The sequence below is a fragment of the Danio rerio genome, chromosome 14, assembly GCF_049306965.1.
Source record: "Danio rerio strain Tuebingen ecotype United States chromosome 14, GRCz12tu, whole genome shotgun sequence".
Classification (NCBI taxonomy): domain Eukaryota; kingdom Metazoa; phylum Chordata; class Actinopteri; order Cypriniformes; family Danionidae; genus Danio; species Danio rerio.
This window is the reverse complement of record NC_133189.1, coordinates 28,788,239-28,816,027: the sequence shown is the minus strand read 5'-3', so window position 1 is coordinate 28,816,027 and position 27,789 is coordinate 28,788,239. Positions and strand designations below refer to the sequence as shown.

The 27,789-nt window shown below is 41.0% G+C and overlaps 1 protein-coding gene across 4 annotated transcripts in view; it reads left to right on the top strand.

The window, feature by feature from the left end:
* slit3 (slit homolog 3 (Drosophila)) overlaps nt 1-27,789 on the top strand; it is a 272,541-nt gene that overhangs the window by 219,686 nt on the left and 25,066 nt on the right. For 2 of the 4 annotated variants that reach the window (XM_073921711.1, XM_073921712.1), the window contains 11 exons: nt 2,232-2,367; nt 5,883-5,951; nt 7,167-7,238; nt 7,396-7,467; nt 10,051-10,122; nt 10,618-10,781; nt 11,827-11,856; nt 12,707-12,831; nt 14,340-14,437; nt 17,844-17,983; nt 22,908-23,001. In XM_073921711.1, coding sequence (XP_073777812.1) covers nt 2,232-2,367; nt 5,883-5,951; nt 7,167-7,238; nt 7,396-7,467; nt 10,051-10,122; nt 10,618-10,781; nt 11,827-11,856; nt 12,707-12,831; nt 14,340-14,437; nt 17,844-17,983; nt 22,908-23,001 — 1,072 coding nt within the window. The remainder of the gene's footprint in view (nt 1-2,231; nt 2,368-5,882; nt 5,952-7,166; nt 7,239-7,395; nt 7,468-10,050; nt 10,123-10,617; nt 10,782-11,826; nt 11,857-12,706; nt 12,832-14,339; nt 14,438-17,843; nt 17,984-22,907; nt 23,002-27,789) is intronic. The other 2 variants (NM_131736.3, XM_073921713.1) reach the window with 1 other exon arrangement.

Sequence of the window (27,789 nt, the reverse complement as noted above, 5' to 3'; positions counted from 1 at the left end):
ACTTCACAATAACTTCACTAGTAGTGTGCAGCATCCACTTGGATGATGCGACGGCAGCCACAAGTCAACAACGCCAGTGGGCTCACCATACACCAGCTATTGAGGGAGTGGAGAGATTGTGATAGAGTCAATTCAAAGGATGGGAATGATTGGGAGGTCATGATCGTAAGGGCCATTTGAGGGACTTTGGCCAGGACACCGGGGTTACACCCCTACTCTTTACGGGAAGTGCCATGGGATTTTTAATGACCACAGAGAGTCAGGACCTATGACCGCGTAGTGTCCCCTTCACTTTTACCTGGGCATTAGGACCCACACAGACAACAGGTTGAGATTGAAAATCGATAATCAAAACCGAAAAATTGAAAATCGATAAATTATCGAAAATCGATAATCAAACCTGGAGGTTGAAAATCGATAAGGGTCAATTTATTTATTTATTTATTTTATTATTATTTATTTATTTATTTTATTATTATTTATTTATTTATTTATTTATTTATTTATTTGTTTGTTTGTTTGTTAAATTTGCTGGGAAAAATCTATATTTAACTTTAGACTCAAAAGACAAATATTAAAGATTGTAATGTTCAGAAATGATCAAATTTTGATATTTACAATGATTATTTATATTTTTATAGCAAAAATATGTGTTTATTTTATTTTTAACTGTATGCTGTTATCATGATGAACATAAAAGCAATCAATATGCCAATCAAATATCACAATCTATTCATCTATGTCAGTTATTATACAGTCTTGACTCTCCTCCATTATCGCCTACTCCTCTGGCCCATTTAGAGGTTGAATTCAACCTTTTAAACAGTTCCTCGTAAACCAGAGGCATGTTGTCAGGACATTGAATAAGGGTTTGCAGACCTCAGCTACTATTTGCTCTGTAGCCTCTGCCATCCACACCACATCCATCTCCAGTTCCCATGAAATCACACTGCTTAGATCAGGCCTCTGAATCAGCTTCTTCCAGACCGAGGCTCTCTCTTCGCTCCATCTCCTCGGATTTCCCACACCTTCATCCCTGTCTTCCTGCTTCTCAGCGTTGGGGTAAATCACACCCGGCCAACTCACCACAAGGCTGTTCCGAGAGGGCACCATGAGGACAAATTAAATGCTGAGCGAGGAGGCCTGAACATTATCTTCTCCAGCTCTGGTTTTTATAGGGAAGAACTTGTGTCCATAAAGACAGGGGGAAAACAGAACCTCGGGAGACCCACATAAAGTTTTAACAGATAAAAAGAATCTGCGGTTTGGCTTCTGTCTGGCCGGGGTCCTGTTTTTCAGAAGCTGGGGTGTTCTGGGTAAAAACAGCTCTTTTGCTGCAGCAGGACTTTGGGGAATATCGTGTTAAGAGAGCCAACTCAGCTGTAGATGGTGCAGCGCTTTGAAATAAAGAAGTTCAAAGTGAGAGAACTCGCCCTGGCTTGAGGTCCATTAGTTAGAAGAGGCTGTCTGTCAGGACTCATGTGTTGTTATTCCGTTCGCTTCTTCCTCCTCGAGCAGAGCACCAACACTTCAGCTCCAAAAAACTCACCACAACATCCAGCTATTTCAGTGCTCTGCAATTACAGTTAGAGTAACAACGTCAAGCTAAATTGATTTACGGGAAGATATTTTTGGTCGTTTGAAGGAGTCCAATCATTGTAAAACAAGCCCCCTTGGCCTTTCTGCATTTGCAAGCACGTCCAGGTCCAGCGTTCTCCTTGCAGACTCGGTCTGTGTGTTATTGTTGGAGCACATCTCAGTCTCCATTACCTCCCATTAATGGCTTAATTCGCTGTTTCTTTTTAATCTGAAGGGTAATTCAGTCTTTTACAGATAGCATCTCCCAGTGCTTGGATGAAAGCGGCTCGGGAGGAGGCTACAAGTATTACTTGCAGGAAATGTGGAGCAAGCGAGGCCAAAAGCAATATTTAGCTGCTGATTTTAAACTCCTGTGCACTGTATCACTTATGAGCAAGCGTACGCTGTAATAATGATAGCCATGTTTGGAGAACACACTGGAGAAAGAGCTTTTTTATTCCAAGAACTGCAATATAATTTGGCGCACATGGCACCTGTGCTTTTTCATCCACCCTCCCTCTTTTTTTCCGTCCTCCATTACTTCCTTTTAAAGAATTGATGAGTTTCTATATTAGATCTGTTAGCAACACATATTACATTTTTCTCTTGCATGATGTAAAGGAGTTTAAATTATGCATGTCCTTCTCTCTCAGGTGCGGAAGAGAATGTGTGCCTGCCGTCAGCCCCTCGATGTCCAGAATCCTGCACATGCTCGGAAACCGTGGTGCGCTGTAGTAACCGTGGGCTGCGTTCTCTGCCTAAGACTATCCCTAAAGATACAACTGAACTGTGAGTTTCTTCTTCAAGTTTTCTTTATTTGTCTCCTTGCCTGCTATAGTTTTTGTCTTATTCCATTTAGGAGAGATTGTTGATCCATTTCCACACATATCCAGGAAATTTGTTTTTGGATCATTCACGCTGTGCTACATCAAGGGATTTTTTTCTAGTTTTTTTTATTTATTTATTGAAAGGATCTATATGTAAAAATCAGAACCCCCTGTCATTTGCAATAATGTTCTGATATTAAAATTGATATTGCAGTTGTTATTATGAAACATTAAAGGTCCCAGAAAATGTTCTCTGATATCTGCATGCCAGGTATATGTTTTAGGTTTGTTTAGAAAATCTTCAGAAATGGTTTGCTCAGTTGTTTCCCCCTAAAATATCTCTAGAATCAGAAAGTCCATATTGACCATATTTGGATCAGTCATGAATAATAATGAGCTCTGCTCTGATGCTTGCAGCCTGCCTCTCTGACACAAACATACACAAGTTGTGTTTTGGATAAAATTTAACTAAAATTTTACTCAACAAAAGAGACCAACAGAGATGCATAATGTTGTATTCTGAAGCTATAGTGTAAAATAAAATACAGCCTGGAATTAATATCAACTTCTGCATGAACAGATGATGTTTAATAAAGTGTTAATAAATAAAATAAAATAAAATTTCTGTTATTTCACTTTAGCAAAAGGACAGCAAGATACGAGGGATTGAACAAAACCTAAACGTGAACTCAGCAAATTTCACAATAAACATAAACAAAAAATAAAATTAAATATATCTTACGCTTCTTCAGTGTGGAGCAGAATAAATGTATATTTCATTTATCCCATATTTTGTTTCTAAGCATGCATGTGAACTGATGACAACTGGAGTTGTTGCTCAGTAACGCATATTAAACAATCGGTGTCTTACGTTTTCACGTGTTCTGATCAGCCTATTTTTATACCAAGATTTTACATGTACACTCATCATTTACACGAGAACGAGAAAACTATGATGTTTGAGGCTCAAGGTATGCCCATTTCCATATACTCATATTATTCAACTATGCCTAGGTAAACCCAGATTTTCTTTAAAGTAAGGAACTAAGTAATGTGCATTTGTATAGGGCATTTATTGTCTATGGCCATATACCCAAAGCACTTTAAAATCTCTCCACATCGCCATCAGTGTGCAGCATTCACATGAATGATTCAATGGCAGCCAATGGACAACACATACAGTGCACCTGTAAATATCTTTACTCAAAGCTTTGAAGCTTAAAGCTTTTACTAGAAAGTAATAAAAAAATCTCCCTGCACGTGGCATCTAAACTACAATTCTTTGAGAGGAGATGATTTGCACCTTATCCACTGCAACAAACTCCCCAAGAAGTGTATAAACTGAGGTCTGAGGCAGCTCCAAGTGGGTGGACCTTTTAGCTCCAAGAGGACTGTACAAACCTGGAGTTTTTATTTATTTATGTCTTGTACATGACACAGAGCCCAAAACTTTGCTTTATAAATGGCTACACCTACCCCAACCCTAAACCCTACCTCAAAGTAACATGATGTGTTTTATTAAAGTCTACACCTACCCTAAACCTAAACCCAACCTCACAGTAACATGATGTGTTTTATTAAAATCTGCTCCACCTACACGACTTAAACCCAACCTACTTGTGACTTAAGTTCTTCCCACTTGGAGGTCACCCAACCTGCTTGCGGTGTAATCCCTCCTTTTTGAAGGTCTCCGGGCTGTAGCGATACCTACTTGAACTCTCCTAGGTGTCATACTACCACTACTTAGCTTTTCGACTCATATCTTTGACAGCAACAGTTTTGACCTTCAAAACTCAAGAGTCCATTTTTTAATGGACAATATATTACTATGGTCAGTAAACATCGACTTTCATGTAAATGTTGCATGCTGACTGTGATCCTTATGGTGTCGGTGGGTTTGGGCATTTAATGCTTACATCCACCATGATCTCATGAGGAATCTTATTATTTCACATTTTGGCAGCAAAGTGGCTAGTTCATACAAATTCATGAGCTTTAATTCATACATATATGTTTTGTATGATTTTTAGAAAAGAGGCGTTCTCCCAAACTTCAACCTTAAGTCCAACCATCATTGGAAGATGAGCAAATCATATTAAAATTCATATGAATTAGTCAGGGCGAAGCTGTGGCACAGTAGGTAGTCCTGTCGCCTCAGCAAAAAGGTCAATGGGTCGCTGGTTGGCATTTCTATCTAAAGTTTGCATGTTCCCTCTGCGTTCGCATGGGTTTCCTCCAGGTGCTCTGGTTTCCCCCACAGTCCAAAGACATGCGGTACAGGTGAATTGGGTTGGCTAAATTGTCCGTAGTGTATGTGTGTGTGTGTGGATGTTTCCCAGAGATGGGTTGCAGCTGGAAGGGTATCCGCTGTGTAAAAAACTTGCTGGATAAGTTGGCGGTTCATTCCGCTGCGGCGACCGTGGATTTATAAAGGGACTAAGCCGACAAGAAAATGAATAAATAAATGAATTAGTCAGTAAATCAAAAAGTTACGAACTGCCATGAGATTGTGTTGGTCATTCAAAGGGGTCACCTACCCTGTTCCTGGAGAGCTACCTTCGTCCAGATTTTAGTTGCAACCCTGACCAAACACACCTGTTTGTAATTATCAAGTGCTGCTTTAGGTACTATTAATTGGTTCAGGTGTGTTTGATCAGGGTTGGGACTGAATTCTGCAGGAAGGTAGCTCTCCAGGAACAGGGTTGGTGGCCCCTGGTCTATCATAATGCACTGGACCAGTCAGATGAAGATTGAACACAGTCCCTTCAATGAACTGCTGACCATCTACACTCAAACTCTCACTAAAAAAAAGACAGGGCACCAGCAGAGCAAGACAAGATTGCAAGATAGCCAAACAAAAAACAAAAGAGACTGTTATAACAAGCAGTTCTAATAGTTAATGTACCAAACTGAAATTTCCTTGCTTTGACGCTGATGGTTTTTCAGCAGGAGGACAGTAATTGCTCTTGGATCATACGTGAAAACTCAGCAGGATTGACCTCTATCTCTTGCTCGTAGTTTTGAAGACGCTACTCTTGCTCACTGACAGACCCATTACCAGCTCACTTTGAAAGCAGACCCTGAAGTCCCTATCAAAGCCCCATCTATCTGCGTCCTGTCATCTAGCAGTGACCGGGTCTGCTGATGTTCTGCTGGGTTCAGCTGAGAATGGCCTTTTAGCACGTCACATAGTGGCAAAATTAGGATGAAACTATCCCAAGAGAGCTACAGTACACTTCATGGACAATTTTACTGTAGCTCTGAAATCTTCAAACTTAAAAATGTAGACAGCAAAGCAGCTCGCTGTAACGTCTCTCTGTAAATCTCGAGTCACTTTGTGGTGATAACTCTATATATTCCGTTTACAAATTGATTTTTAAGCATGAAATGAAATTTCAAATGAAATCTGGTTTTGCTTTGTAGCTTGTCTGAGGTTTGCAAGCTTGTCTGTTAACAGGATTTTTCTTACCATTTCAGATACTTGGAAGGAAACCTCCTCACATCCGTTCCCAAAGAGCTTCCTAATCTGAAACAACTGACACTCCTGTATGTATTTTTGCTCTTTTGATTGAATTTATTTATTTGGGATGCTCTTTTATCCAAAAGGGTTTTAAGCAGACCAGTTTTTATATCCTCTACAGAAATTTTTTAGATTTCAGGAAATAAGAGGCACCTGTTTGCACTCAAGTCTCACCATATAAATAGAAATGCTACAGTGTATGTTAATTGATTAATAATGATAAACACACACATACAGTTGAAGTCAGAAATATTAGCCCTCATTTGAATTTTTATTTTTGTATAAATATAAATTTTTCAAATGATGTTTAACACAGCAAGAGAATTTTCCTAGTATGTCTGATAATATTTTTCTTCTAGAGAAAGTCTTATCTGTTTTATTTCGGCTAGAATAAAAGCTGTTTTTATTTTTTATGAACCATTTTAAGTATTAGCCCCTTTTAAGCATTTTGAAAGCAGTATACTCATTTACAGTATGCTGGGCACTGTATATATGCAAGATTCCAGCGACAACCAATTTTTCTGTCTCCACCAAACAAAATGCGACACAACAGAAACATTTAAATACCAGCCATTTATTTAAATATCAGCAACTGCACTGCCAATGAAATGCTTGGTTATAATCTAATTAATACATATTTAACATTATTAAAAGTACCATGGCTAAGTGACTGTGTCACAGTTCGGACTTTTATTTTCAAACCGTCTGCTATTTTTTATTAATTATTTATTTTTATTTGTTGTTTTCTTTTGAAGATGTTAGGTAAACTATTTGCTGGTGTAGCTAGTGCAGTATAGTTATATTCAAACTACTATGGGTAGCATTTATCACTGAATAATGCATATAATCTTTATCTGACGTGATCATTTCCATGGTAAAATATGCTGTTGTTTTGTTGCGATGTCGCGAAAAGTAAAAAACGTTTTTTAAAATAGAAATTTCTTGTGTTTCCATCACTGATAGTGTGGACAAAAATTGTTTTAACATGGAAAAGATATATTTTATCGCATGCCGTGGTGCATGTAGTTAGGACACGGTGTTAAACTGATGAAGAATTACAGATGCCACATTGGTTATCACTGTAAAACTGTATATAAAAAAAATAATACAAATTTATAACTGCCTAAAAAAAAAAAACCTTCTAAAAGTAAGATGGCCAGGATCATGAAAGCATATTGTAGACTTTGTTTTGAGTGTGTGTAACTAAATCTGCTGTGTGTTTATGTGTGTTTCCTCCGCAGAGACCTTAGTAATAACAGCATCAGTCATCTTGCCCCTCTCACCTTCAGCAACATGACACAGCTCGCCACCCTGTAAGTTAAAACCATAATCCAACAATCTAATACTGTTTCTATGTCAACATATGTGTTTGTCAGTGCTGCCATTTGAACATGAATACCACATCTTCGAGAAAAGAAAAATTCAGGCATTAAATGAATGGTTCGCTGTCTTTGTTCTTTTTCTCTGCAGTATCCTGAGCTATAATCAAATACGCTGCGTCCCGGTTCATGCGTTTGATGGCTTGCGCTCTCTCCGCCTGCTGTAAGACTCCCTTTTGTTTTTTACCTGATGAACCAGCAATCCGCTGCACAGTCACATCAATCTCTTTCTCTCTCTCTCACACGCACACACACACACATAAACTCCCCATGCACCACAACACCTCTCTGAGATCCCAATAACCTGCCTTATGGACTTAACTTCAGGAGATTACTGCTCCAACAAACAGCTTTGGAACAACATGTTCACAGCATCAGCAAGTTCTAACGGAACAAAGCAATAGATTGTCCCATGGGTTAAATTTTTTATTAAAACTACAGTAAGTGATTTTGTTTTTCCTTTCGTTTTAGTGAACGTCTGGTTAAAACAGTATAAAATGTGAACATTTTCACCATGCTTTCATCTTTTATTTTTTACCCTTTTTCAGAATTTTCTGACTTCTTATGAAACTAGTGAATGTCACATTATAAAAGTGTGACACGTTAAAACAGTCGGAAAATTTTCACTATGTCTTCATCTTTTATTTTTACCCTTTATTTAAACTAAATGAACATATATAAATAATTTATATTTTTATCACATTTTTAAGTGAGTTTTTCTGACAAAACACAGAAGACACAGAAATCTTGTAATGTTGTGTGCATTTGTATATTATTATTAAATTCTAAAAGTGAAAATACTTAGTAAAACAAAGTAATATAATCTAATATTATTTCATATTTTATCTAATATTATATTATATTATATTATGTTATATTATATTATATTATATTATATTTTTTTATTTTATTTTATATTATATTATATTATATTATATTATATTATATTATATTATATTATATTATATTATATTATATTATTTTATATTATATTATATTATATTATATTATATTATATTATATTATATTATATTATATTATATTACATTATACTGTATTATATTATTTTATATTAATTTATATTATTTTATATTATATGGTCAATAGTATTTTATTGGCTGGGTCAGTTGGCATTTCTGTGTGGAGTTTGCATTTTATCCTCATGTTGGCTTGTCCGTAGTGTATGAGTATAAATGAAAGTGTATGGATGTTTCCCTTTCCTGGGTTGCAGCTGGAAGGGCATCCGCTGCTTAAAACAAATGCTGAATAAGTTGACGGTAGAGATCTGCCTAATTTTTCTGGACTAATTTTTTTATTCAGCCTTTGTTCACCCGCTGCCCGACCCGCCGCATTTCCTACACGACCCGACCGTTCTCACTAAATTTAGATCTGGTTTCGAAAATCTCATGTTTAAAAAGGGTACTACCGAAAAATAGAGATAGCGGATAAAACTGTTGATTATTCAAGGATCAAGTGCTAAATTTTGTTTGCCCCTTTATGATGAGACATGAGTGCCGTCTTATACCTGAGGTTCTAGTCTTGTGACTGCTAAAGGGTAAAACTTTAAGGTATTATCACATCACACAAGAATAAAGTTTTTTCATGACACATGAAAAAGACTCCCATACATCAGACTTGCTTGATGTGAGTTTCCTAACACTAAACAATTGTTTTTGTAATACAGGCTGAAGGACAGCACATCTTCACTTAGCTCTCGCATGTTGGTAAAGGCCACTCTGAGGAACGTTATGCTGATGATACACGCACAGACAAAAAAGCACATGCAGAAAGCACTGGTCATGAGTCATGAGTCATCATGTGTAACGGTTGTGAGCACTGGCTGGGGGACGTCGGGACTCGGGAGCACTACATTGTTAGACTGCCCGATCCTGTTCAAATTACACCCGAGGGACTGACTGTTACCGTGTTTCATTCGAAAATGTATTCCCGCGCTGCAAGAAATCTGGTCGGGTCAGACCTTTAGTTGGCAGCTTATACTGCTGTGGTGACTCTTGATGAATAAAGGTACTAAGCTGAAGGAAATTTAATGAATGAATATTATATATTTTAATTATTGTTAAAACTCTATGGTGAAAATGACATATTTTATGTGAGGAACAAAAATAAAAGACTGATTTCTCCTGTAACGCAGTTATAGTATATTCTCTCCTCGAAGTTATTAGAAGGCAAACAGTTGGAAAAACACTGTTAAATGTCTCCATGCATTCAGCAGGATGGTTTTCTCCTGCTGGTCTGGGCAGGATAGGTTATCAGCACCCTGTGTGCACAGATACGTTAAACAGACCAAAGGACGCCCACCTATTTCTGGCCTCTTTAAGCTTAGTCTGCCAAGCAGTCATCAGTGTCACTTTTTAATTTCCCAGAATGCCCCAGGGCCACAGTTGACGTGGCCTCAAGGGTCTGTAGCTGTCCAATCATGTTCTCAGGTTGCCTGTATATGTGTGGGCCGAACGGTCTGTAATAGAACAGGAGAAATGATTAAACAGAATAGACAATGCATATGAAATCTCAATGCAAATCTGCCGTTCCCACTGGTGTCTCGCAAAAAACAGCAGAGGTTTTCTATAATCTGCGCTAAATGCCATGAATGAATGACCCTTTCTTTCACTCTCTATCTTTCTCTCTTTCTTTCTTTCATCATTTATAGTGTGAAAAACAATGAAGCCAGCTCCCGGAGCTCAATGCTTTTTTTTTTTTTCATTTTCTTTTCATTCTTCTCTTTCAGAACTCTCCACGGAAATGACCTTTCAACTGTTCCGGAGGGAGCCTTCAACCACTTGACATCTCTATCTCATCTGTAAGTATGTGTGTGTGCGTGGGTATATCTGCGTCCTCTCTCTCCCTCTGTTAATGATGGACTCCCAGTCTCAACCTTAGAGACCAGCTCAGGTCTTTAGACTCGATGTAAGTTTTACCTCATTACCTTGTGCTGCCTAAAGAGAGTGCTCAGAGACCGAGTCCCACAGGAAATCTTTGTAAATTTTATTAGGGCTAAAAGGCATCTATTATGAAGGCTTATGGCAGTGTTGCTTTTTTCTCTTCGGCTATATAGTTCCTGTTGCTGGTTTGGAGTGAGGCTACCATAATTCTTTGTTTCCTTATAGAAAAGAACTGTTAAACAAATTAAGACATAAAGGGCCCTTGAATTGAAAGAAGTTCAGTTAGAGTAACTAATGAAATTGGCTTTGTGATGTACACTATAAACAAGGAAAAGGAAAACTACCACAAAATGCAAGTTCCACTGCATGTATCTTTTTGAAACTAAGTGTCACGTCTGGTTCCTGTCATACAGAGCTCTCGGTGCGAACCCTTTATACTGTGACTGTGAGCTGCGCTGGTTGTCTCAGTGGGTGAAGGCTGGCTTTAAAGAGCCTGGCATCGCCCGCTGCACTGGACCACCCGACATGGCTGACCGACTGCTGCTTACCACCCCCCTCAATCGCTTCCAGTGCAAAGGTGACTATCATTTCTGTCTAGTCTTTATTATTTTCTGCAAGTTATACAGTAGCTGCTGTCACATCAGCACAATTTAAACAATATTTCAGATGGAAAAAGGCTTGTTGAAGGCAACACATTCTGAAGCCACTTGCAAACAAAACAGCTTTTCCTTTGGTCAGTGTGGTGAATTCACATGACAAACTTGAAGAGGATTGTATTGTTGATTTTTTTTCAGACTTATGCAAGTCTCCATGCTGCATTATTTAAAGACTAGATTTTTGCTGCAAAATATGACATCACCTTTAGCTGTGTTTTCACATGTGGTTCGGACCAAGACAAACAATTGATACATTATAGCATTTTTCTGCGGTTTTGGTTTATTTTCACACCAAACTGATTGCTCTGGTCTAAACCAGTTGAAAAGAACCAAAATGCAGTCCCGTAACAACATCTACATCATTCGTTGGCTAGATGTGTCATTGAATGTATTTACTAAACTGATTTTCAGTTGGTCAGTTAACTTGTTGCTAAAGCACTTGAAACTAATACTTGCCATCATCCCATAAAATACAGCAGAGCCAACTACGGTAAATGGTTTAGTCCAAAAATTCACAGAACTTTTTGCTGTAAGGTCTGTTCAAGTTCGATTCATGTTTTTTTTTTTAAAAATGAACCACCCCAAAGCTCATTTTAAGCATTCTATGACCACCTCTTTAGCAGTTATTGGTTGTTTGGTGTGTTTTTGGTGCCCATGTACTGTAATTGCGCATGCACAATTCCCACCTCCTCAAATGAACCACACAGACCAGGTAAACAAATTCTAGAGCAAATCAACCACACTAAATGAGGCACTTATAGTGACAATGAGATGAGCGCCTATACACTTATAGTGCAGTGAATTGGAAAGTATAACAAATCATTTTTTTACAATCTTATTTGCTCAAAAAAAAAAAAAACGAAAAATGCTATGATGGTGTTATCAAGACTTTTAGAAAAAGGAAAAAAAATTGTGTGAGACTGATGACGGAGAGAATAACGTCAAATTTATTGTCCTATCCTACAGACGCTGCATTAGAAATGCCTCACACAAGCGGTAATTTGCATTTTGTAATTTAACACAGAGATGATATAATACATACATAAATACAAATAAATGTTCATACATTTTTAAAAAATCTAAATATTGAAAACTTTCAAGGATTTAAGATGCTTATGACCGTTAAGCGCGTCATAACAGACTTGTGCAAAGGGTTCATTCTGTTCTTTCTTCATTGTTTAAATGAATAAAAAAGCCTAGAATAAAACCTAACAATAGGAACATGTGAGTGCAACAATGTAAGCCTCTTTAAGTCCACAGGAAGATTCAACAATGCCACTGTTTTCATGGAAATTATTTTAGAAGAAAAATAACTGGGTATATTCAGTGATTTCAGGGCATAATTGATCGAACGGGAAAGGGAAGGTTGTTTCAAAGTAGTTTTATCTTTAAAGGGATAGTTTACTCTGAAAATCTGTTAAATTTCCCACCCTTAAGTTTTCCAAATGTTGGTGACATTTTTTGCTTCATTAGAATGTTTTTAGCTAAAACCATGGTCCTTGGGGAAGCATTGTACAATATAAAGCGATGGTTACCATTCTTCTGCATGACAAAGACATATAAAAGCAAAACATCACTCTTTACAGTTTTATTAGCTTTAATATACAGCCAGAGTATTTGATCCTGAGCTTGTACAACCATCTGAAGCAAGAGTCAATTCAAAATATCATCAAATGCTATCTAACATAACATACACACACACACAAAATTATTTCAAAGCCAGAGCTTCTGGAAAAAACATTTACCTGTTAATCATTTATCGAGGGTCAGCTTTGTTTTCTATGTTCACTTTAGTGTCACCTCTAGTATTTACTCTCTTGTCTTTCTTCCACACATTGCCTGAAAGGTCCAGCAGATCTGAATCTGATGTCCAAGTGCGCCCCCTGTCTGGCAACTCCCTGTCAGAATAATGGCACTTGTGTGAGTGATGTCACAGGCTCCTACCACTGCACCTGCCCTTTTGGCTACAAGGTGAGTAAACACCAAACAGCCCACATACATCCTCTGGGAGCATCTCTCCTGTCCTCCTGCACATGAGCACAGAATATTCCAATGAGTTATGTGCATCATTACATGCAGGAGAGCCTCATCATCCATCTTCCCCAGCCCAGCTCGCTGTATTCAAATTCCTTGATTAGTTCCTATTGTACTTAGGCAGCTATTTGTGAGGCAATGTTTGCGTATTGGATTCATACTCAGCATTATGCGACCTTGAAGGTGAGAAATTATAATTATATGGCATCAATAGTGGTTCACTTCCATCATTTAAAACACATTGTCTTTTATTAATGTACCATAGTATATGTTAACCAAACTTTAATCCACCTTTAGAAGCGGATTAACCTTGCTGGTGTACATCCAAAAATGCTTGAAAGCAGCTTTGGAAATTCCAAATGGAGCAAAGACTGAGATCTAACAGACTTGGTTTCACACATAAAATGCTTCAAGAATGTGTGTGTGTGTGTGTGTGTGTGTGTGTGTGTGTGTGTGTGTGTGTGTGTGTGTGTGTGTGTGTGTGTGTGTGTGTGTGTGTGTGTGTGTGTTTCTCCTTGCTGCAGTGTGCAATCATTACCCTTTTGTTTGGTTATGGGATTCCTGTCAGTGTTGTTCTGTTGAAGAACAGATAAGAGCTTAACCCTTCGCCCTCTACAAGACAGAACCATTGGGCTGTCTTTTAATTAAAACCGCAGCTCTCAAGGTCAGTTGCAGGTGTGCGTCTGTCCTCAGAGTAAGTGAAGATTAATTAGAATGTTCAAGAGAACTGAATTAAATGAAACATACGAGAAACGAAATGGAAGAAGAAGAAAAAAACGGGCAGAAAGAGAGAAAACAGAGACATATGGGTTCTTTGCGGCGAGCAGAGAAAACAAGCATATCAGTGGCAAAAGCCTTTGTCTGAAATTGAAATGGAGAGTGTTAGTCACGGAGTTACAGCCCCGGAGAGTAAACGGATCAGGGCAACACATACATCTTCCATAAACCATGATATTAAACTAATCTGGACTCTGGGCCTGGATATACAGCTAGTAAACAAATACATTTTATATATATCTGAAGAAAATGGGAGTTGTGCTTCTCAATGTCAAACTATCTGAGGCTGAGCAGTTGCTAATATGGTGTGTGTGTTTTTATTATGTTGCTACGTGGTTGCTAGTGTGTTCTGGGTTTTCTATTTAGGGTTAAAGGAGATGAGGAGACTTCTAATTATATGTATAAGCAACAGTAATGAGCATAGAAAAGACTGCTAATCATTGCCTTTAATGTCTCCTCCTTAACCCTGTTTGAAAGGTAAATTGCGGTTAGCATTCAAGTTGACATTTCACTCTGAACTCATTATGTTTCGCTGTTGATGATGCAGCTTTTATTCCTTTCACATTTGAGGATAACCATTTGATTGCGGCCTCTGGATGTAAGGGTCAGAATTTTTTGTTTCTTGCCTTATCCCTTCGTCTTATGTCCATTACTTTGTCTCTCCTCAGGGTCGTAACTGTGAGATTCCTATTAACGCCTGTATCAGCCTGCCATGTACCAATGGAGGCACGTGTCACCTCACACCTGGACTGGATGGACAGTACAGGTACATCTAAACATCTATGGATTTATTAACACACTGTCATCGATCATGAACATGTAAAGTTGTTAGACTTGTTCCCCGACATGTTTCCTCATGCTGACTCCATGAGTCTGTACAGTATGTGGCCTGCACAGTGTCTCCACTCTCACTATGAACGTGAGTGTTAAAATATATAAATACAATTTAAATCTGATATAATTTGATTTGAAAGTCCTGTGTTAAATTGCACATCTGGACAAAATCTGTGTATTAAAATTTCAAAGCTTGCATTACCACTGGACATTTGAAAGAAGCAAGAGACAGGCAGACAGTTGTAATGGCACACTAAATGTCCCCCGTGTCCTATAAATCACCCGGCAGCTTCAGTAATGTCACATTAGGCCTCCATTCAATTTTTGCTTCATATTCAGCAGGAACACTGTTGCTCAATGACTTTTCCAAAACAAAAAAATTACAAATGAGCCCAGAGATTTGTGTGTTTTTATGTGTCTGGGGGTGGAACATATCAGTTTCTGGCGTGGCCCCTTAGAGCTGGCAGCCAGAGGGCGAGTACTGGGTGGAAGGGTAGAGGCGGGCGTGGGTTCTGCTAAATGGTGAGATAAGTTTTAGTGCTTTTGCTCTTAAAGTCGCCATGGAGATGGAGATTTACGAAACACTGAGCCCCAGTCACTGATGGATTCTGAGCGACAAGACTCATGGATAGCAACAGGAAAGCAGCAAAAGATTTCAGCTGTAGTCAAGAACAGCTTTGTTGATTCAAGACCAGGATCACTAAAAGGTTGAGTGTGAGAACAAATGGTCAAATCTGTGGCAAGACTAAGACCAGAAGAGGGTCAAGACTGAGTCAAGAATAAGACCTCACCATGACTAAAAGAAGTTTAACCCCATAGGAAATCGTGTTTAATGGACATCTAATAGGCATCTAAACATAGATGCCTTGACTAAACCATGGATAATACAACACCTTAGATAGTGTTGAAATCTAAACCAACTTACTCCATTAAATACAGAGACCAAATGCACAATTCCACAGACAGCACCAAAACAAGCCCCTTTTACCCAGGAAACATTCTGTGTGTGCGTGTGTGTGTCAGTGCGTGTGTTCATGTTCAATTGATGTTTAATAGACATCTAGGCATAGATGTCCTGTCTAAAACAAGGCAAAATTAAGGCTGATGTCCAGAAATAGTTTAAAAATGGTGTTAGACTTCACACATATAATCATTTATTTCAGTTTTTTGATGATGGTCTTTTTTGGGCTATTGTTAGACATCATTTTCACTGTCAGCCCAAATTTAATGTTGTTTGGTGCCAAGATGTCTATGTTTAGACTTGGGCTGCTTGGCGTTGGAAAAATCTAGCATCGGGAGATTCATGTTATTCTGAGATTTATATATTGCGATATGAATAAAATTTCAGCAGATGACATGAATATCTCTATTTTTTATTATATCAATATATAATTTTAGATCAACCCAGGCTCATTCTGAAAACGTAGTCCTTTGGACGTTTCTGGAGACCGCGAAATATGTCCCAGAAGGTACGTGTTTTTGCAGTTTTTGCTTTCGTGAATCTCACGAGTGCCGTTCGTGCCTGCGCTGTTCTCGTGACTCGTGTGAACCTAGCGGAGGCCGTTGTCAAACGACTGAATGACTGAATGATTGACTGGGCGACCGGCCAATCGACTGACCCACCCTCCTCCTTCCCTAAACCCAACCAATTTTGCCCACTGACTCGCCCGCCTTACTTCCCTAAACCCAGCGAACGGTTTACAAAAGTCGTCCATAAAAAAAAAAAATCGTCTAATTTTTACCACGTTTTCGGATTTTACCACATTCTCACCCTGTTGTTCACTTATTCGTTTTTTTTTTTTTCGGGTTCTGTATATTTGACTTGAACCCAGACGTCTTCGAGGTCAACACGACGAGCTAACTGGAGCAACTAGTTGTGGCGGGAAAGCCCTCCACAATTAGGTAAGCGGTCAACCGGTAAACGCCAGAAGGAAGGCGTCATAACACCCCGTAGCGTTTGATTAAAAAAATTAAATGCAGCCATACGTACCTCTGGCTACATTATTCGCGGTCTCCAGAAACATCCACGAGACTACGTTTTCAGAATGAGCCTATGTTGCCTATTTCAGATCCATCACCCGTCACCCTCCCGTTTTGTTAATTCTTCTGGAAAACTCCCATAATTTCACCCTGCCCCTGGTCCTTAGCTTTTTGGTACAGCCTGTAACACCCACGGGACTCCGATGGGGCAGCCACTCACAAACAAGATGCATAGTACAGTTACTAACACCACAGTACAGCTACTAACCCGGTTCTTAACTGTGTTATTTAGACAAACACACCTGCAACTATAGATAAATCAAATTAAGAAAAAGATACAAATAAAATAAACAGTGTTTTATTGTTAATATTATTAACAGTATTCAGGTAAACAGTAAGTCAATAATCAAATGTAAAATAATACTGCATAGTCTTTGTTGTATAAATAATTAAATTAAATTAATCCTTATTAAAGTTACAAACGGTACAATTTGTTTATCCTTAATGCTTTTAAAATCCTCTTACAGTTACAGGCCTCAAAAACATACATTTTATACATTTTATACATTACATACAAATTATAAACTTTTATCCAGACAAGACACTACATATCCTGCTGTTCACCATTGAGAATGATCACATTGCGATATTGATGCTGAAACGATATATTGTGCAGCCTTAGTTTATATATCTATTAGACATCTATTAAACACACACACACAAAACTTGCTGTGTAAGAATAAATTAAAAGTCAGGTATGAAGGACAAGAGGTTTAAGTCAATACCAAAAAAAGATGAAGAACACATCAAAATTGAGAGTGAATTAGGGTAAGCCAAGATGGAAATCAGTATAGAGAGCAGAAGAAGGACCATGTTTCGATGTTGTCTATGGACTTGAGCATTTGGTCTCGGTCTTAATTGGAGTAAGATGGTTTAAACTATAACATGTGATCTCCATATTAAAATAAAGTTCTTCCATCATCCACTCACCAACATACAGTATTCCTTGTTTTGGTGGAATACAAATGGAAATATAAAATATGGATAAATCTTGCCAGACTGATCATTTGTGGATAAACTGTCGCTGTAATGTGTTTAGTACGTGTTAAAAGCTGAACATAATGTTCTTCTTGGCTGTGATTAATGCATTTATGATGGATGTTGGGTTGACACTTTAAAACAACCAATAAGACATGAATGGCAACAAATGATGTAATTCTGGCTGCAGGCCGGATGGAAATCAGCCTGGTGGTATTGGGGTGGTACCCAACAGAGTTAAATCACTGTAACTCATGTGTTTCCTTTTGTTCTAACATTTGAAGTATTGATCATGGTTTTGTGCCTTCCTGTTCCTCTAGCTGCGTGTGTCCTCCTGGGTATGAGGGCCAGCAGTGTGAACTGAATCCCGATGACTGTGAAGACAACGATTGTGAGAATAACTCCACCTGTGTGGATGGCATCAACAACTACACTTGTGTCTGCCCCCCTAACTACAAAGGTATCAGTTCAACCTGCATCTAAATAGTGTCTGAGTGGCCATTTACATGACAATGTTTTAAGGCAAATATTTGAAACATTTTCTGGGTTTTGCTTGTTAATACCAAAATGCAGTTTTGGGGACTGAAAACGTATAAATCTGAAAATTAAAAACAAAAAGGGTTTTAAAAATGTCATCGTTGTCATGTCTGTGTAAACTCCCGAAAGCAAGAGTCTATGAAAATTATGACATTGTGCGCATGTATTTTACATATTTCGGAAGGTGTAAATTAAAGGCAAGCATGTACAAACACATAACGAAGCAAAGAGTGAATTTACTTCACATTACAACAAAAAGCTGGGATGCTCATACACACACAGCAAATTCTGCACACACACCAGTGCTGAGCCATCAACTGTTCATTGTAACTTGACAGGTATAAGTGACCAATATTGGCCTGCACTAGCCAAATATCTGTTAACTAACAGTTTCCGTATTTTGTGATTCACAAGTGTTTTCTGTTTAATATGGTTGTGAATTCCATTATGGGATATTGATCTCTGTTCGATTTTGATGTTGAAAATTCAACTCTACAGTTTAGCAAAGTAACTTTTATTGACAATTTAGTTGTTTGAAATAATATTATGTATAATAAATAATAAATAGAAAAGTAAGCCTGTAAAATAACAGAAAATATACCGGCAGTTTATTATCAGGTTTTTTACCGTAATAAACAACACATGATTATTATGAAAACCTACCCACACATACATTTCTGGAGAGCACGAATTATGTGGCCAGAGCTAAGGGCGGTATGACGCCGCCGATGGCTTCTGTTTTGTTTGTGTTTTACCAGCTGACCGGTTACCTTCCTGTTGACCAGTCTCCCTAGTATCGCTTGTAGCTTGCCATGTGCATCGGCAGACCTGAGACGCAAAGAGGAGCTGACCACAATGACAGGGTTTGAAAACGAAGAAGAATGGTTCCAGAAAGACGGTAAAACAAAAACAAAAGGCAAAAAATTAAATAACAGGGTGAGAATGTGATAAGATCTGAAATTGTGGTAACAACACCAACCTAGACAATTTAACACATTAAAATGTTAAAAAAAAGTTAATAAAAGTCACTTTTTTTCAAACTTTTCAAGGTAAAAAGTGATCAGGAAATAGCATAATGCAATTCAAAAGAATAAATAAACTCACTTCATAAAACATGAATCACAAAATACTGAAAACTGCTCATTTATGTATTTTTTACAGTGTGGCATATGTAATACAGTGTTTATTGTTCATGTTCACTGATGTGTAAATGTGGATCAATTTGAGCGTGTGAAAAATGTAAAAAAAAGTTTTAAAACAAAGCAACAACATTTTTGTTTTACGCTACATCGTTGTCATGTAAATGGACCCTTATTACTATTCTTGTTTGCCATATTGCTCTTTTTCTCTCTGTTTTACCACAATGAGGCCATTTTACTTGCCAGACTTTGCCAGTTACATTTATATCCTCCAGCCACAACTGAGGTGGCTAAGAAAACATTAGGAAAGCAAAGAAATATACATGTTAATACTGCTAAAGGGGCAGATTTACTAAACAAACCAGCTATTGACAGAAGTCCTGACTCAGCGGATTTGGAGTTCAGCTGTTGTTAAAACTGTCCGTTCATTTCCACTCCAGATCTGCCAAGTGGCACCACTGCTCTTGTTCTCTTCTTGTCTGTCCTCCCTCTGCTCTATATTTCACTCTTCCTCAAAATAGGAAATGCAGCTGACCCTAAGGACCCTATCATTATAACGGCATTCCTCTTCGCCGCCTCCCTTGGAGCGGGTACAGTTGGTGTAGAGACTGAGTGTACTTACTGTGGTACAGGCCTTGCCACATCCTTAAGCTTGTAGGGTACACACAGCTGTCCAGTTAAAGAACACATTTTTAAAACCAAGCAAGAAAAATAGTTTTTGCTCAGAGGTTGATCTAATGGAGTTGATCTAGCAGACTATCAGAGCTTTCTATGAAAGTCATTTTAAGGAACTGTAACTTTAGCGCAGACGTATGACATTATTAAGTTAAAGAGACTTTCTGAAGCATCTGAAAAATTTAACAAAAAAATATTGAATTTGTGTTTTTTCTTGCATGTAAGAAACGGGCTGTTAGACTTCCTTCAAACTAAGTGCTGCTGCTCATCTTGTTCTGAACCAGACTGGTTAGAGCTCATCTCACACTCAACAGAGAATATATTTTCATTAGTTCCTCACAAAAACTATATAATTATGTGGGTGAAATGAAATGGTAAAAGGAAGGTTGGCGATTTAACAAAGTGACAATGTTTTTTCTCCTCTTTTAACATTGTGGCCATCAGCTTTATGGTACTTGTAAGTATATTTTTGACAGTTTTACAGGGATTACACAACTGTTGGTTTAATATGATTTTTTATATATCACAGATGCAGTAAATTAATCAAACATGACAGGAAGACAGTAAAAGTTCTTATTTATGAATTTCTAATAATCAAAGTATCTTAAAGGAAGTGATTAAGTTAACTTAACACTTTTAACGAATTTATGTGGATTGAACATAACAAAAATTTAATTGTCCCAATTGTGTGGTTTCAGCTCATTTTAATTATGTAGTTTGAACGAGCAAAAAAATATAACTTTTTTTGAGTGTAGAAAACTTTTACAAAATTCCTTTATAACTATAAAGACATTTTGGAGACCCTGGTCCACAAAACTCTTAAGTTGCACATAAATAATTTTACAATAGCTAAAAATACATAGTATAGATTAAATTTATGCCAAGAGTTGGCTTGAGGCTGCAGGCCGAGTGCCTTAGTGTCCCACTAGTGAGGATATACAGTCACATCGCACTTCTACGAGTGTGATATTACGAGTGTGGCGAGTGTGACTCAAACAGAGAGTCTCAAAAACTCTTTTTTTAAGAGGAACTACTTACTTCCACAATTCATTCACTAATGTCAGAACAGCAGAAACCATTGCTACTTCACAAACATCACTTAAGAGCTAGTATTTGAATGATTCTAGTGTAATGTCTAAAGTGATAACAAAGCAGATGATTTTGCTGACGTTTTAAGATTTTAAGGCCTCATCCCCTTCCACCAAATTGTCTCTATCACTGTCTCTCTACTCCACCAATAGCTGGTATGTGGTGAGCGGACTGGCGCCGTTGTCCTGTGGCTGCCGTCGCATCATCCAAGTGGATGCTGCACACTGGTGGTGGTGTGGAGAGACCCCCCCTAATGATTGTGAAGCGCTTTGGGTGTATGACCATACACAATGAATGGGCTATATAAATACACATTACATTACATTAGAAGGCTGAACAGCATGAAATGCCATCAGTCTACAGAGATTTCCCAGTGTTTCTCTGTTGTTATCGGGATATCACAATAATTAACCTAGAAAAAGCCAGAGCAGAGCAAACACTGCCAGATTACTATGGTACAAATACAGCACTATAAAATACAAAAGAGAGAGATTGACTTGCAGTGCCACTTACCTGTTCTGTAATGATTTGTTCAGCTGTCATTTGAAATGTACTCTGAAAACATGCTGTTTTTCTCCCGTAAAGACATATTATGAGGTCTCTGTCGCCATCTCATGCCAACTGCCTTCGCTCTACTCAGTATGGCAGGTTGGCCGCCAACTTGCTGGATTATAAATATTTAAAATAGGCACTATCCTTATGAATAAAATGCATAGTTGCACCAGTTGCACTAGCATAGTGCATTTTGTTGTCCAACAGCTGCAATATTTGTCAAACTGTAGTCCTCTGCTTACCCCTGGTGTGGCGCAGTAATACACAAGAGTAAAGACTTTGTAAGACTGCTGATATTAATTGAATATCTCACGGCTATCAGCCAATCATATTCGATAACTAGACAGAACTGTTGTATAAATATATATTCAGATAATTGATCATATTGTCCTATACTAACAAACCTTGCATCATTGGAATGTTTATTTCTTCATCTTTAAGGGTATGTAAACATCTCAATTAAAAAAAAACAGTCCATGGTCACATTTAATATTGATTAGTTAACTAGCTGATGTCTAACTAACAAGTACTGAATATCCATTTTCCCCTCTTCATCACTGTAGTTCAGTATCTCTTCCATACATCAACTAGTACTAGTCCTTTAATAATGATTATCACAAGTCTAACCACCAGCTTTTTAGATTTAATTTGAAAAATCCACAACCAGAGCTCTGTGCCAGACTCCAGTTTGTGAGGTGCATGCCGGAAACATCAGCAGTCCTGAGTGAGCTGCAGACACCAACTGCACTGATTCCCTGCAGAACACACACACACACACACACAGTTGCAGCAGAGCAGGGTCTAGAGGAAATTGTCCTGGCAGCAGACCACCTAAAAGCCTGTCTCGAGGGCCAGAGCACAGAGAGGGTACATCTGTTTCTGAACCGCTGCTGCTGCTGCTGTGCCATGCAGCTCGCAACATCAACACAAGTGTGCTGGAACAGGAAATGCTAAGAATCTGGGTGAATGAGTCCAGGGAGAGTGGAGGCTGAAAAAGAACCAGAGTGGTCTGTTGTGAAGCCGGACGTCCTGCAGCAGGTGGACGAGAACAGGGAATGAATTGAAGGTTCTGGTTGGCAGTGATTTAGTGCCTTCGAATGCATCCTGCAGAGCCGAGTACTCCAGAAAGGCTTTGCCTTCACACAATGATATGTTTTCAGTCAGGCCTGGAGGAGAAAAAGCCTCACACAGTCTAAATGTTGGCAGATGGTGTGAGGGCCGAAAAACATCTCGAGGAGGGTCATGACACACATGCTGTTTGTGCGGTCAAAGAGTTCCTTTAGGCGCACAACTGTGGGCTTCACCCGCAGACAGTGGAGTGTTTCAGCTTGTGGATGCCGGAGGAGGGCAACTGTTATAGTCATTTGTTTCTTGTTTTTGTGTGTCTTTTAGGTGATCTGTGCGAGGAGGTGGTTGACCCCTGTCTGCCTGGGTTTGACCTCTGCCAACACGACTCCAAGTGTGTTCCTCTCAGCAAGGGCTACAGGTGAGTGTGTGAGAATATGCAGTTTAGATCATAAATTGGTAATTTTTTAAGAATTGCACGCTATTAATCATTAGCAAATAATTCATGATTTGTTTAGCATTGAATCTTCATTAATAGACATCCATTAGCAGTTTAATTTGCAAGTGTGCAGTTTTAAGCGTTACCCATAAATTGCTTCGTTTTCCAGATATAATGTAAACCTCATCATTCAAAATGTGTAAATGTAAAAAAATTTGTTTGGCCATGCTAGTAGAATGGTGTTTTATGAAATCCCTAAGGAGCTGTTATCAAACTAGAGAAAATTTAGGAATTTTGAAGATTACAAGAGTCAAAAAAGGTTTTAATTAGCATTTATTCTGCCATAAAGCTGTATAAGAGAACGTTAGGCCATATCTAAAACAACCCGACACTCTTAAATAGTGGCATATTTTAGGAACCATTTTTAGTGGACTCTGAAACAATAGTAGACATTCTGAAGTGCACTCAATCAGTTCTACAATGCACTGCAATAATGAGTGTAGTGTACAACCTCTCATATCAATCTGCTGCCCATGACTCACTGAAGCTAAGCAGGGCTGAGCCTGGATGGGAGACCACATGGAAAAACTAGATTGCTGTAGGAAGTGGTGTTAGCGAGGCCAGCAGGGGGTGCTCAACCTGCAGTCTGTGTGAGTCCTAATGCCCAAGTATAGTGTAGGGGACACTATACTGTCAGTGAGTGCCGGATGAGACATTAAACTGAGTACCTGACTTTGTAGTCATTAAAAATCCCATGGCACTTCTCGTAAAGAGTAGGGATCTAATTCGGTGTCCTGGCCAAATTTCCTCCATCAGCCTTTTACCAATCATCCCCATCCACCCAATTGGCTCTTTCACTGTCTCTCCACTTCACTTAAAGCTGGTGTGTGGTGACCTTACTGGCGCCGTGGTGTAGAGAGACCCCCTTCATGATTGTGAAGCACTTTGGGTGTATGGCCATACACAATAAATGCATTTTATATATACATATTACATTAAATTTCATTATAACTTATGTGCTCTCAATAGCTAGAAAAAACCCATAATCAAGTGTTTGAGTTCATGCCACATTATTTTTTTTCGTATATCCAAATCTTCACAAGATGGCATCCACAGCAGAATCCTATCAGTATATGTTTTTAAATAAAGTATTTTTTTTTTTGCTATTAAATTAATGTTTATATACTGGAATTGAAATACTTTATTTTAGTACTAAAGTGATAAACAGCTTGCTAAGTGTTAAATAACTATCACAAGATCTGACCAAGAAGTTGAAAATCGAATCAGTCCGAGGGATTCACCAACCAGCAAAGTACAAAAAAGGCCATTTCTTTCAATGCACTCAGTGGACTGTATTAATGGACTAATGTACAGTAGGGAATAGTGAATGAGGGTATAGGATACAACATTTAACTCCCAGGGTGAAATTATCTTAAATTACACTTTTAGTTTTGGTCGTACAGATAAAATCAATACATCAATCAAATCTGTTAGGTGTCTAGTTTTTATTGTGTACACTCACAATGACAACAGACGTTTACTTTTACAAAATAAGGATAATACACAGTTTAGACATTTTCTCTTTTTCGTTTCTGCAAACTGTTTTTAGAAGCACATAGTAAAATGCACTGAAACTGTCACGGTTGAGGTGGGGAAAAGGAGCGAGGACTCAAGTGCAAAGAAACAATGGGTATTTATTAATAATAAAATAAAAATAAAAAGCAAAACAAAACTACCCCGAGGGGGAAAACATTAACAAAACACACAAATTTGGCTCAACAAGAACAAGGCAAGACTGGAGCAGGAACACGGGGAGTGTAGACAACGAACTCGCAAAGGACTGAAAACATGAGGGGGATTATAAAGCAAAAAAGTAAATTGACACACAGGTGAACACAATTAACTAATAATGGGTTGACAAGGAGGGTGGGACTAGACAATAGACGGGAGAGCGCATGACACAGAGAGACAATACAAGCCATGCGCTCACATAACAACACTGAAGCACACGACAAAAGCACGTGACCACAATGTAAACACCGAGCCACGTGCTTTGACAAAAAACGCAAGACACGAGCACACGATAGATAAACACCTTACCGTGCGCTCACACATAAGCAACGCGCATGCTTCATCTCAGCGCCAACCAAAACTGAAACCAACTAGACGGAGGCGCCGAGAAAAAAGCAGCGCGCTGCTGACAGAACAAACACAAACACTAGTACAAGAGCGCGCGCGTCTGAGGGACGCACACTGCGTACACCCACGACGGCGCGCGCGCACACACAGAGACAGAAACAGGACCAGACATTGAGTAGTGTCAGAGCTCTGCCACCAAAACAAGAATTTACAAGACCAAAGTGGCAGAACCCTGACACTAGCCCCCCCCAAAAGGGACGCCACCTGGCGTCCCTAAAGGGAACATCCAACAAGGTACAAGACAGACAAGAAACACTAGAAGACAACAAAACAGGCAACATCAACAGACACAAGACAGGGGGGTGAACAGGCAAGACAACATGAAGGGAGGGAGGGAGGGAAGCCAAGCCAGACCCAACAAGACAAACAAGGGAGGGATGGGAGGGCAAGACCAGGGAGGATCAGGAGGGACAGTCCAGGGTGGATTCAGTGGGTCGGGGGCCCCGGCAGGGAGCCAGGGTGGAGCCGGAGGGTCCGTCCAGGGTGCAGAGAGGGAACACCAGGGAGGAGCAGGGGGGACGACCCAGGGAGAGTCTATCAGGGGAGACAAGGCAGGAGGTCGGTGGGGAGCCGGCTGGGCTGGAGGCCTGTGGGGAGCCGGCTGGGCTGGAGACCAGAGGGGAGCCGGCAGGGCAGGAGACCAGAGGGGAGCCGGCAGGGCAGGAGACCAGAGGGGAGCCGGCAGGGCGAGGCGCCGGGCTGGGACCGGCAGGACGAGACGTCTGGGTGGGGCCGGCAGGGCAGGGCGCCGAGCTGGGACCGGCTGGGCGAGACGTCTGAGTGGCGCCGGCAGGGCGAGACGTCTGGGTGGCGCCGGCAGGGCAAGGAGCCGGGCTGGGGCCGGCTGGGCAAGGCATCTGGGTGGCGCCGGCAGGGCAAGGCGTCTGGGAGGCGCCTGCTGGGCAAGGCGTCTGGAAGGCGCCGGCTGGGCAAGGCGTCTGGGTGGTGCCGGCAGGGCAAGGGGCCGGGCTGGGGCCGGCAGGGCAAGACGTCTGGTTGGGGCCGGCAGGGCAAGACGTCGGGCTGGGGCCGGCTGGGCAAGACGTCTGGGTGGTGCCGGCAGGGCAAGGAGCCGGGCTGGGGCCGGCAGGGCTTGACGTCTGGGTGGTGCCGGCAGGGAAAGGAGCCGGGCTGAAGCCGGCAGGGAAAGGAGCAGGGCTGGGGCCAGCTGGGCAAGACGTCTGGGTGGCGCCGGCAGAGCAAGACGTCTGGGTGGCGCCGGCAGAGCAAGACGTCTGGGTGGCGCCGGCAGGGCAAGACGTCTGGGTGGCGCCGGCAGGGCAAGACGTCTGGGTGGCGCCGGCAGGGCAAGACGTCTGGGTGGCGCCGGCAGGGCAAGACGTCTGGGTGGCGCCGGCAGGGCAAGACGTCTGGGTGGCGCCGGCAGGGCAAGGAGCCGGGCTGGTGCCGGCAGGGCTAGACGTCTGGTTGATGCCGGCAGAGCAAGGAGCCGGGCTGGGGCCGGCAGGGCAAGACGTCTGGGTGGCGCCGGCAGGGCAAGGAGCCGGGCTGGTGCCGACACTGGAGGGCGCTCAGGGGCTGGAGCCGACACTGGAGGGCGCTCAGGGGCTGGAGCCGACACTGGAGGGCGCTCAGGGGCTGGAGCCGACACTGGAGGGCGCTCAGGGGCTGGAGCCGACACTGGAGGGCGCTCAGGGGCTGGAGCCGACACTGGAGGGCGCTCAGGGGCTGGAGCCGACACTGGAGGGCGCTCAGGGGCTGGAGCCGACACTGGAGGGCGCTCAGGGGCTGGAGCCGACACTGGAGGGCGCTCAGGGGCTGGAGCCGACACTGGAGGGCGCTCAGGGGCTGGAGCCGACACTGGAGGGCGCTCAGGGGCTGGAGCCGACACTGGAGGGCGCTCAGGGGCTGGAGCCGACACTGGAGGGCGCTCAGGGGCTGGAGCCGACACTGGAGGGCGCTCAGGGGCTGGAGCCGACACTGGAGGGCGCTCTGGGGCTGGAGCCGACACTGGAGGGCGCTCTGGGGCTGGAGCCGACACTGGAGGGCGCTCTGGGGCTGGAGCCGACACTGGAGGGCGCTCTGGGGCTGGAGCCGACACTGGAGGGCGCTCTGGGGCTGGAGCCGACACTGGAGGGCGCTCTGGGGCTGGAGCCGACACTGCAGCAGAGGTCTTCCTCTTTAACCTCCGCTTCTGAGTGCGGGTCAGCCCTTGAGGGCTGGACATGGGCTGGGAGGCAGCACTGGTGGTGGTGGTGCGAGGGATCCTCTCCTCCTGAAGGATCCCTTTCTCCTGCTGCTGAACCATGTGCTCTATAAATTGCTGGTATGACCAGCCCACCATTCTCTGGATTTGCAGAGGAAGAAGGGGCTTGTCCAGAGCAAAATTTAGGTGGGTCATAAGCAGCCAGTCATTAAAATTCAGCCCCTCAGCTGCCTTGCGGAATTTCTCCGCAAACTCCTCCAAATTCAAGCCACATTGTTTCAGTGACTGCAAATGCAGCAACTTAGTAATGCGGCTGGCGAAGGAGCCATCTTCACTCCGCTGGGTCCTCATTCTGGCTAGTTCGTACTGTCACGGTTGAGGTGGGGAAAAGGAGCGAGGACTCA